The 12,330-nt window shown below is 40.2% G+C and overlaps 1 protein-coding gene across 9 annotated transcripts in view; it reads left to right on the plus strand.

The window, feature by feature from the left end:
• The window catches only part of NRXN3 (neurexin 3), a 1,691,473-nt gene that overhangs the window by 1,545,862 nt on the left and 133,281 nt on the right, over nucleotides 1-12,330 (plus strand). For all 9 annotated transcript variants that reach the window (XM_034643175.1, XM_034643171.1, XM_034643173.1 and 6 more), the window contains one exon: nucleotides 2,655-2,962. In XM_034643175.1, coding sequence (XP_034499066.1) covers nucleotides 2,655-2,962 — 308 coding nt within the window. The remainder of the gene's footprint in view (nucleotides 1-2,654; nucleotides 2,963-12,330) is intronic.

The raw sequence follows: 12,330 nt of genomic DNA on the forward strand, positions 1-12,330 counted from the left end.
TCTAGCCAGAAATAGACCATGAAACAGACAAGAAAACAAAAATCCAACACTTTATGTAGAATGATAGAAAACTGAAGGATAGACCATCTCCTTCCCTATTTCACCCCACCAGTGTCTTGTTCTCAAGAAATAATTAGATCTCTTTGGGAATGCAGCAAAAACCAGACATGGAGCAGCGGCTTCATCCTGTAGCCCAGGAAACACGTCTTGCTCTTCTCCATGTTTGGGTTAGTCTTGAACAAGCAAAAACCTTATGGCAACTGGAATGAAGAAGATCCATCCTTTCTAGCTAGTGTAATTCAACTTTGCATTTCAATTCTCCCTGACCCTCTTTTTTCTTTGTAATAACTGGCAAAATAATATCACTAGGAAAAGAAGGTGAGGACTATTACAGATGTGAAGTACCATCAGAAATACTGGAAATATAAAATTTCTTACCTGTAACTAGCTATCCCTACTCACTGATCATCAGTGCTAGAGCATATACCAAACAGGAGATGAACAAAAGTATGGTTGGCCAACAGTTACGTGAATGGAAGGGATAGCTTGACATTGGGGCGATCTAGTGTCAACTACTGAATTGAGTTCTAGAGATCTCCTTTTAGGCAGCTCCTTCTTTATTATGTTAAGCTGCCCACAAAAGTCTATGCAGGGTTGAGGGTGTATTATTCTCCCCTTCTATCATGGCATTTCTTTTGCAGTAAGCTTAGGCCCCCTAGAAAAAGCTGTTGTCAGAGAAAAAACAGTAAAGAGAGTTGAGCTCCAGGCCATTATCCAGTGTTACTGTGCATTGAACATTTTGCGGCATCTTATGTGAGAAATGAGAGGCCAAAAGACAGGTGATGATGCATGTGCACAAGGCACTGAAGGAATTGGTGGGAAAATAATGGAAATCTATTAAATCTATTTTGATTGTTCCCTTAGGATCTGGACAATTCTGTTATCAAATCCAACAGAGTCCATTTCCATGCTCCAAATATTTTTATAGAGTGCAGATCATTTTCACAAAAACAAAATTTTTTGGCCAGTTCTCCATACTGCAGTGTTTGAAGCTTCCAAAAAAGTATTATTCATAAATCATTGCTGACTAATATGCCCTTAAGAGTTACCCCATGAGCAGAACTGACTCTTATTGTATAAAGAGTTCCTTCTGAGCAGATACATTTTTCCTTCTCTGACTCTTCCATCTCATCCATTATTGTACATTCAGAAGGTATTCCACATTATACACTAGAAATTCAAGGATAGCTAATCATCATAGAGATTTAAAGACCATGTAATAGTGGTAGAGGTTAAAAGCCCAAACATCACAATATGCCTCTATTCATATCAGAGATTGTGGGGGCAAAAACCTTAGTTTTTTAAAAATTAGACTACCTTTTAATAAGCAGGCAGGAATAACAGAACATTCCAGCCATTTACAGCTAAAATAATTCAAGTGATTAGATTAAGAATGAGTGGAATATTGTTTGGTTACTGACTTAAGTGAAGAAAAATTCAAAAACGATATATTTAATTCCATTAATAAGTTTCTCCCCCTTCTCCATATGGAAAAACAGAAAGAAATAATCTGAAGAAATAATAGCATAGAATGTCTTAGCCTTAAAAAGCTGTTTGGGTTTTTCTGGGAAAGATCTTAAGAGAGGCTTTTTTAAGTAGAGGTAGTTGGGAAGAAGATAAATTGAGTTGCACTATTCTAAACTCTATTCTGTCATGATTTCATTCTGATAGTTTTCTATTCACAGAAGCACAAATGGTTCCCCAAGTGGGAACTCCAAATAAGTTGAACTGCTGATTGTCTCCAACACATGGACATACCTATCATTTTAAGGAATTTTATGTGTTCTTTTTTTCATGAATACCCATCCCTTCTTTTAAAATTCATTGATTGGAAATGACATTTTTTTCTTTCCCCCACCCCAGAAACATTACCAATGGCCGTTTATTTCTATGTTTTAGGGAGAGATAGAGTTGTATGACCATAATCCTATATCTCCCCCAAATTAAAAGAGGTAGGAAATTCTCTGTCATGATGTTTATTAAACAACGAGTATAGATAGAATATTATGTATTATGAAGATTTCTAGGAAATGAGGTGTTTGCTGAGTAAACTGTGGATTTCTGTAAGTATGCAGTGAATCCAAATCTTTTCATTGGAATTTAATTTTATTTCAGTTAATTTAATTATCAGACCTATCTTTTTTAATTCAGTGTTCTTAGTTACCTCACTTTTTGTTTGCCATATATAATTCTATTTAGTTGCCATCTTGTGACTTTGTAGGTTAAAAATCAGCGCAATAGGTATTTATGCTTTATTACTGTCATTACCTGATTTGGGAGTTGCCTTCTGTCATCCAAATTACATACCCAAGAAGACTGAAGTACTGCATATCATTGGACCAAGATTTCTCTTTCCTCACAATAATGAAATAGAGACTCAATTACTCAGGTTATCTAGGATATTCAGCTAGACAGTGGAAGAGATAAACATAGTGAAATGTTACTTGCTAATGTCTCTTGACTTTTCCTTATCCAGTTTTCTCCCCTTCATTCGCTCAAGGAAGCCTGTTTTGATGCCTGGTCCATTTAGACCAGGTGAGGCAAAGAAAGATAACATATGGGAATAATAATGTTTCCTCCACCCAACCCACTAGGCCGGCAGTTAACCATCTTCAACACCCAGGCGCAAATAGCCATCGGGGGAAAAGACAAAGGACGTCTCTTCCAAGGCCAGCTCTCTGGGCTCTATTATGATGGTTTGAAAGTACTGAACATGGCGGCTGAGAACAACCCCAATATTAAAATCAATGGAAGTGTCCGGCTGGTGGGAGAAGTCCCGTCAATCTTGGGAACAACACAGACGACCTCCATGCCACCAGAAATGTCTACCACTGTCATGGAAACCACTACTACAATGGCTACTACCACAACCCGCAAAAATCGCTCCACAGCAAGCATTCAGGTAAGCTTTTCTCCAATTCTTAATCAATTCCACTTTTTTGTTTTTGAGACATTACTGTAAGGTCAGTGTTGCTATGTTGCTAGAGTCTAAATTACCATGTTTGTAGGAAGGATGCATACAGAGGCTCATAGTAATAAGACCTAAGAGTAGAGAAAGACAAATTCATTGCTAACAAAGTTTAAAAGTTTTGAGTGCACTCATGGGTTATTATTCCTATCGTATTTATTGCTGAAATGGTAAAGCTGTTATTCAAAATGAGCACTGGCTAACACTTTCATTATGAAATACTCCTCCTTTCCTTTTTTTCTTTTCAATGGTTAAAAGGGAGAAGGGGCAAAGGAAAATTTGTTATCAGAGGAGAGACTATATCCTAGTTCATTCTATTCACATCGTCTCAGTGGCTTTGCTGAAACATAAATTGTTCAGTTTTGAGGCCAATGGGTAGCATCAAATAAAGGGCAATTGAAGCTAGAGGTTCAACTAATGCTTATAAAATGCAGTCTTTGTTTTGTTTTTAAGTGTTGATCAATCGCTTGTTGTTTTTCATCCATTTTGTTTCTTTTATATTTGACCAAGATCCTATATTACATTAGAAATTGTGAAGCTCTGAGTTCAGCTATATAGGAAGTCCTTAGTTTTGTGGTAATGGTTTTGTTTTTTCACTTAAAAGTAATTGTACCCAAGCTAAAGCTTAGTGCTTTGCTGACTCCCGTGGCATTTCATAAATCTAGTTAGTAGGGGATAGGAGGTTAATCGAGTTATTAGCCTTAAATGCTGTGGCATAAAATAAGACATTCCAATTGCTTGTGGGGAAATTACCCCGAGCCTAGTTAGTGTTTATAGAAGGTTCGGTAGATCAGTACTTGTCCTTTCTGTTTCTTAGTTTTAAGACATTATCCAGGGGCTCAGTTGAGTCTTTGACATCACCCTCCCATTGATTTCAGTGGGCATTGTAAACATAAAGTCAATAATCAATTAAGCCCCCTATGTGTTCTCATTCTTCTGAATTAAGTTTATGTGAGTTAAGTGGAGGTAAAAGTGTTGTCTTCCTTTTCCCTTTTCTTTGAGCTGAAATACCCAGGCAGCTCCTTACATGATTCCACGGGAACAATTTGAGGCTGTATGCACTGATGATGCTATCAGGCCAATTTTACGTGTTTTAGAAAGGCTACTAAGAACTGGGTTAGCATAACAGTCATATAGTTGTGTGTGCCCTTACATGTATACCTACGTGCACGCTCAAAAAAGAAAAAGCTTCTTCTCTACTGATATTAAAGCAATAACTCCTGGCACTTCACTCTACTCACTGAAAAGAAGATAAAAGGCAATATATATTTCTATTATGACTCTCTCTAGCTCAAGAGAAGATCTGTTTATGGTTGGTGAAAGGATAGTTCTGTCTGCCCAGGACCTGGCAGACTTGTTCTGTTTCTGTCGTAATACATTCCGCTAACTCTGTAGGAAGCAGACGAACAAATGGCTTTTTCTTCATAGGAGTGGCTGGTCCTGCAGTCTTTTTCAAGGCCAAATTTTTACTGACTTCGGGAGGATTTAATGTTACATAGGATTCAGGGACTAAGCCATGGCAATTATCGGTTTTTGGCTTTTCCTCCTGCAGCAAACACACAAATAGGAGAACACTGCGTGAGTCTTAGCAAAAACTAAGAAAGCCAGAACTTCCAGAGAAGAGCAGGGTACAGGGCACAAAAGTCTTACAAGTGATTATGACTCTGACCATCATAGAATCTGTTGTCATTTTGGAAGATGTGGACAGCTGGAGCATGCCCTCTCTAACAGCCTCCTGTTAGAGTTTCTTTTCCTTTGTGATAATTGGATTTCATCTACATAGCTTTCCTTTTGCTTCCACCATGGCTATAAAGAGGAGTTATAAATCTGTTGACATTCTTGTTCTTAAGGGTGTGTAAATGCAAACCATTAGAGAAATGACAACAGACTAGCAGAATTGGATTAGACTGGGATGAGGGATCAAAAAGCTCCATATTTTTGTAAAGATTAGCTAGAGGAAATAACTTTATGCCAAGGATGTTGAACTTTTTTGTTCATACCAACTAGCCATAAGAACTTTGCCCCGTGTATTGTGATGAGTACTGGATGTTATGTGTCAGTGATGAATCACTAAATTCTCCTGAAACTAATATTATACTGTATGTTAACTAACTGAAACCTAAATAAAAACTTGAAACTAGAAACAAACAAAAAAAATTTTTAAAGCAAGAACTTTCCTTGGGCTCCATAAAAACTCAGTAGCCTGCCTTGTCTCCAATCCTTTTCTGATCTGAAGTATAGGTTACATCATGCCTGTGTTAGGACTGGGGACCCAAGATTTAGGACAATTCCCAGACTTGAAGACTTTGGGTGAGGAAGTTCAGTCTCAGAAGTTCTAATATGTCCTGTGTGATCCAGCTAATTTTCTCAGGTGAAGTGGACTCATAAAAATTTGATCTGTGAGAGAAAAAAGAAGTGGGGAAGGCTGGATTTCATGTTTACCAGGCCAATCATGTGTGAAATCTTACAGCCTTTTCCAGATGATACTCTGTTCTGTCTTCCTTTGCTTTGATAGCCTTGATAGAACAGGGTTGTCCTAAAATTAGACTCTTCCAGGAGAAATAAAATAAGCATAAAAACCTGGTGTAAAACCATCTGGTTATACAATAACCTACTGCTTCCTTCTTGAAGCATAAGCTAAGAAAACATTTGAGTAGTTCATTCCTGATTGACTTTGGTTTGCGTTGATTTCAGATCAAAGGAGAACTGCAAAGTGCTTTCAGTGCTGCTTTTACCTGTGTGTGAACATAAACTAACAGTTTTTGAGTTGGCGTGGCCCTCCAATGCTCTAGCCTCCTGGACGTAATCACTACTTCGATCTTTCTGATACTCCAGTTTGTTACAGAACTGCTTGTGGATCACATGGACTGTGTTAAATTACTCACAGCTATGGTGCCCAAGCATCAGGTCTTTACCCTATATTAAGAAGAGTGTGTCTAAGGGAGCCTGGGTGGCTCAGTCATTTAAGCGTCGACCCTTGGTTTCAGCTCATGTCATGGTCTCAGGGTCCTGAGATTGAGCCCTGCATCGGGTTCCCCTCTTAGCAGGGAGTCTCCTTCCCCTCCCTCCTCTCCCTCTGCCCCTCCCCACAATCATGCACACTCTCTCTCTAAAATAAATAAATAAATAAATAAATAAATAAATAAATAAATAAATAAATTCATTCTTAAAAAATAAAAGGAGAAGAGTGTGTCTAGGTCCTTCCCTGAATATTAAAAAAAAAAAAAAAGTTAAGATTGAGAAAGCAGGTGGGTGCATTGAGAAGACAGATGAGTACATTGAGAAAGCAGGTGGGTAAGTGGTAGTATCAAGTAAAGATAGGCGCTGAATAAATACTATGGGATAAATTGGAAAACAAAATAGCTTTATAACATACCTTATCATCATTTAACAACTGGAAGTGGCATGGCTTACAGACAGTTTTCCATCCAGAATGATCAGTGTGCTTTGGACAATTTTAGTTTTTCTTCAGTGGTAAGGCTAGAGCAGTGATTAAATGCATGGACTTGGAGTTGGGCTGCCTGGGTTTACAACTTAGATCTTCTTCACATTAGCTAAGTGACTCTGAGCAAGTCACATGTGTTCTAGTTAACTACTGATATGAAACAAATTTTCCCATAACTAAGTGGCTTAAAATAACAACTGTGTTATTGGATCTCACAATTTTGTGGCTCAGAAATTTGGGCAGGGCTCAGCAAGGCAATTCTTCTGTCCCACAGGGAGTTGACTGAGGTCACTCAGTGGCTGTTCTGGTCTGGAGAGTCTGGCTTCAGTCACACACCTTCTGTCTTGGTGGGTTAACTAGAAACACTGGACTCCGCTGGCTCCATGTCCCTCTTTATGTAGTTTCTAGTTCATGGAGGTTCAGGGCTCCTAGAGAAAGTTTTTCCAGGTTTCAAAGTTTCATAAAGGAAACATAAACCTCACTTCTTGACGGGAAGATTGCAAGAATTTGTAACCAATCTAAGTCTACCACTTTGTAAAATTGGAGGGAAGGGTACTACTAGGGTAGTGCTTATATCGTGGGATTGCCATATGGTTAACTGAGTTAATATGTGTAAAATGCTTAAAACAGGTACATCTTGAAGAGTAAGATTAAATGTGCTTTAACCTCATTATTTTATTCTATCCCCAATGTTTGGTATGCAAGTCAATACCCTCTCAAGTAAGAATCTACCTCAGAAAATGGGGCTGCTTTTACTGACAGTAGTATCTGTAGTTCAGAGTGGGGCCTGGGAGGTTTGGGGGGAATAGGGATTTGAAGGAGGGTCAGGGTAGAATTTGGAGGCTGGAATCAGTCCTGGCAAATGAAAAGTTTCTAAGTTCTCAGGAATGGATTTCTCTGATAGTTCACTTCCCATCTTTATTTTTTCTTCCATTTGAAATCAACCTGGAGTTCTATGGGCCCCAGAGAATATGTTCTGTTATGAAATATATCTATCCACATGTTTTTAAGGTTACAAAGAAAAAGAATCCAGGATCCTTGCAATCATGGAGCTTGACAGCAACCAATACTAGGTAGTGACGTACAAACGGTGGTGATGTGGGGAGAATGAGGGAATTGTATGGGATGGCTTGGCTGGATCTCATGAATGAGGTGGGAATGGAACTGGACCTTGTGGAATGAGTATAACTGGATAGATGGGGAAGAGAAACAAATCTCAGGTTGGCTAAATGTCAGAAACAATGTCAAAGTCAGGGATGATAATTCCTGAAATAGATAGCCAAGTCCAACTAGAACAAAGAATGTATAGGGGAGATCTGTGAGAAGCAAGAGATCCAGATTCTGAGAGTCTTGGCCCCAAACTCCCCCAAATGGGAGAGGACCCAGAAAGGAGAAATGCATTGGATCCCCTGTGTGTCTTACTGCAAGGGATTAGCCCAGCAATTAAGCAGGCATTTCTATTACAACTGCCCTCAGTGTTGGGATTACTATCATGATGGAAAAGTCCAACTCAGTCTATGTTCAAATTCTTTGATCCCCATTCAGGAGAGAAAACAAAAGTGAGAAATAAGTCTTTGGTAACTTGCAGTCACCAGGATCAAAATGTTCCTGTGAGGCAGGAGTGGGCCAAGAGGAAAATAGTTCCAAAAATAATGTGTATTCTCTTACCTTAAGTCTCCAGACCGAGTTGTTATCAGTAGAGAAAGAACTCAGTGTGTTCTGTGCAAATCGCCATTTGGAATCCTTTATAAGCTATTAGCAGGATACTAATAATGACCCACTTTTTCTGTGCTAGGCATTGGTGAAGTCACCTTGACCTTGACATCGGTCAGAGCTGCCTGTTACCAGAAAATCACAATGCTCAGCTGGATTGGAACTATCCTGATAAACAGTAGAAATGAAAGACTTAAGAGTTTTGTGAGATTTCACTCTTACCTCAATCTCATAAATTTGGCAGTTGAATGTGAACTGCTTCCAAAAATCCCAGAGGCAGGCCACTTTTTCAGGCTTTGTAACTGTATCTATGTGGAAATTCCTCCTTCTGGTCTTTCAGTTTTAGACTAGAGCTAGTAAAAAACACACTTCAGCCTTGACATTGATTATTATAAAACAAAACAAGGAGAACACTTTTGATTAAATATATGATCCTTCATACAACATAATCCATGTAGAGTTCCGGTATGTGGGAGGGAAGAGGGTGCACTCTCGAGTCAGAATTCTTGGGCTGGACTCCAGTAACTTCCAGTTACTTAGCTGTGTATCTCTGGGCAAGTCAGTTAGCCTCTCTGAGCCTTGGTTTCATTCTCTGTAAAATGAAGTACTTTTCCATGGTTGTGAGTAATAAATACAACCGTGCATAAAAAGAACCTAGGCCATGACCTACCCTGCAAGTTTTCACTAAATCCTAGACACTAGGAAACGGCTTCACAGCAAGAGGCTCTCCCAGAACTCACAGATCCTCATAAAACTTAGACTTCCTGTGTGATTGGGTAGGCATGGTAACCTTAAAAATAAAACTCCGTTATTTTACCAGTAAACATGGGTTAATTTGGGAATACAAAATACCGCAAAATCATAGGCAAGTCTGGAGAACACAGGAGAGGACAGCTCTTTTATAGAGGAAAGGAGGAAATTGTTATAAGCAGTTTAAGTGTGTTGAAGTAAACTGAGCATTCAAAGTGTAGTGGCTTTTCATTGGCTGAGTTTGGCAGTCTGTCATTGACTGGGCTGTTGTGGGGGGCGGAGGAGGGGCAGGAGAAGAAAGCCTTTCTTCCTCCTGCTGAGAGGGTAAAGTACTATAGTAGTATGGACTTGCAAGGTCCCTCTCTTCCTGTTGGTGCTTCAGTTGACAAAGAGTGGCAGGGAATGACCTCCCTGTTCCATTTTAAACAAAGTTTCCCTTTTTAATTTTTCCAAGCACAGGAAGAACCATTTTGTCTACACCCACACAACCCCATGATCACCCAGGATTTCCTCTGAGGGTCCCAGACTGAACCAGAGCCCTGAACTCATCAATTAGAGGAGATTTCTGTGGGAAAACTCTTTCATTTACTGAAGTGGGATTTGGCTTTGCTGAACGGTTATTACATACAAAGCGTTCTGTTGGGGTCAAGTGTATGAAATTGCCATTTTCATAGATTGAAATGGTCAAATATCAGGAATTTCGTATGGTTCAACAAAACACATAACCCACACATTCACAGCGTGTTGTTACCAATGGCTTTTTTGGGACCGTCTAGAGCACCAAATGTTCTCAAGGTTCTTTGAATAATCTAGCTGTCTGGGATTGGGATACAAGATAAATTTATCTTCCTCATCCCCAAAACCATGCTTTAACAGGAAGTTGATCATGTTGTATCAAGAATCGTTGTACTTACTCAAGGAATTATCCCCTCTGGGCCCCTCCACATTTTCCTTGCTGCCACCAGCCTGACAGAAGTGAGATGAGGAGTCCACACAGTTTCTAAGCCCTCACTTTTACCACTAGACAACAGAGCCTCTAGGGAAAGTTTATTTTTAGGATCAGGGCTCAACTAATATTGATTAGCAGCCTTACATAATGTGCAGCTCCAGGGCTGGTTCCTTTCCTGCCAAACCTCATAACTGGGGAAGGCACTGAAGATTTGTCAGTCTAATTAGACTTTAGCTGCCAGCCAAGAAATATCTTCTATCTCCTCCTTACCCTCATGCAGGTACTTTCTTTTCCTCTCTCAGAGAATAATTTGGGGGGAAGGAAATTGGACTCTAATTGTCTTGTTAGCTGGTAAGACTTCAGTGACATTTTCTGTCAGGAATTACATCGTTTTCATGGAGAAGAAGAGAGGGAGGGAGAGCTTGATGGGTTTACCTACCTCTTAAAGATCTCTAGGTTGGCAGTACCAATAGGCCAGAGAAGAGAATACAGTGCCATTTCGTCCCGTTTAAGACTTCAATTTCAGTGAATGGGATCAGCACTTCCCAAAGCTGAGATTAGTCCCTTAAAGGGTCCTCTGAGAAGGTCCTCATCTGCAAATGAAGATGCAGTCTGCAGATTGCTACAAGTTGTAGAGATGCCCCTGTAATTAGATTGTAACATTTATAGGATGGAGTGTCCACCAGAACCACTGTTAATGTGCTGAAACTTACTTTGAGCCATCTGAACAGCTGGGAGAGAAGTGGGGTTCAGCTCTTGACTACTCACTGTGGAGGTTCCCAAATGTTTCTAATACTCCAGATGGTTTTACCAACCACCCGACCTACTACTTGGCCAAGTCTGAAACCAAAATCCTTATTGTGTGATGTGTGGATCTCCTCCTTGCTCTCTGTCTGGCCATACTTTCTGCCACACTCCTCCAGGTACATAGGTCTTCTTGATCTTCCTTGAACATAGGTCCCAGATAAAGGAGAGGTGAGTAAGTGTTGTACAGTTGCAAAATTGGAGCCTGTCTTTATTTAAAATGTTATTTTGCTTATCGTGGAATATTTTTGCTTGATAATGACTCCAAAATATTGTAATAAAATATTATGTGTCTTGAATAAATGATTTTGGGGGCACTCCCTTAAATATTACACCTTAGCTGAGTGCCTCATCGGTGCCAGCCCTGCTTCAACATACCAAGCCCATCTGTGTCTTTTCACTGGCCGTTTTCCCTGCCTGAAGCAGCTCTTCCCAGCCATTTGCAAAACCCACTCACTTTCATCATTCAAGTTTCTGCCCATGTGGCCCCTTATAGAGAAGCCCTCCTTGACCATCCTCTACACCCCCCCACCTTGTTGTCTGCCATAACAGCTATCTCTACCTTACATTATATCCCATATTTAACTGTGTTGCCTCTACTTAGTGGTATGTAAGTTCCTGGATGGCAAGATCTTTGTCTCAGGCACCAGCAGAGCTCCGTAGCACAGAGTAAACCCTCAGTCAGTATTGGTCAAGACATGCCAATCTACCGGCACCTTCTCAGGGGGTACTCACACCTCTTAATGCTTACAGGCCGGATCTTACTGCCAAGCACTTTGTCCGCCACAGGCCACTCCCTGATGAGCCTCAAAAGCGGCGATGGTCATTGACAGTGGTTTTGCTGCTCTTTTCTGCCTTACGCATAGAGTCCCAGGGGCACCTGGGTGGCTCAGTCAGTTAAGCATCCAACTCTTGTTTTCAGCTCAGGTCATGATCTCAGGGTTGTGAGATCTAGCCACTTGTCAAGCTCCTTGCTGGATGTGAAACCTACTGAAGATTCTCTCCCTCCCTCTCTCTCTGCCCATCCCTCCCCCCCGTCCAGAAAAAAAGAAGAAGAATAAAGAGTCCCACAGACCACCCCTTGTGACTGGTGGGCAAAATTGTCCTTGTTCACTTCTGGTCTTAAATTCTCTTTCCTTAGGGTTTATCTGTCATCGTAATAACAAGGGCTGCTTGTAGCACTTAGAGTCAGGATACTTGTGGAAATGTAATATCACCCACTTTCCCTCTCCAATTTCTTCTTATTCATTTTCCAAATTACTTAATTCTTAATTCTCCTTATCTTTAAATTTAGGCAGATAAAGATGACTTTTAGTGACCTACTGCTTCTATTCATTGGTATGGATAGAAAATTAACTTGAGGCTCATTTACCTGGTTATCTGTGTGTGGATAGGTTTGTGGGAACCGTCTATCTACTTTGTTACCTCTTTTGTTTTTGTCTCATGACTGAGTGTGTTCTATGAACCCATTTATTCCTGGGCATGACCCTATGCTTCAGCTGGCTCCATAGTTACCTGTCTTCATAATCTTTTGAAAGAACATTGATGGAAGATACTATGAGAAGCCGCTACTCTGACAGCAAGGACAATCCCTATGCAGTTCATCACTCGACAGTGAGGGCCTGGTCTGGTGTCTGCCAC

This window comes from Ailuropoda melanoleuca, chromosome 14 (genome assembly GCF_002007445.2).
Source record: "Ailuropoda melanoleuca isolate Jingjing chromosome 14, ASM200744v2, whole genome shotgun sequence".
Taxonomy (NCBI): Eukaryota; Metazoa; Chordata; class Mammalia; order Carnivora; family Ursidae; genus Ailuropoda; species Ailuropoda melanoleuca.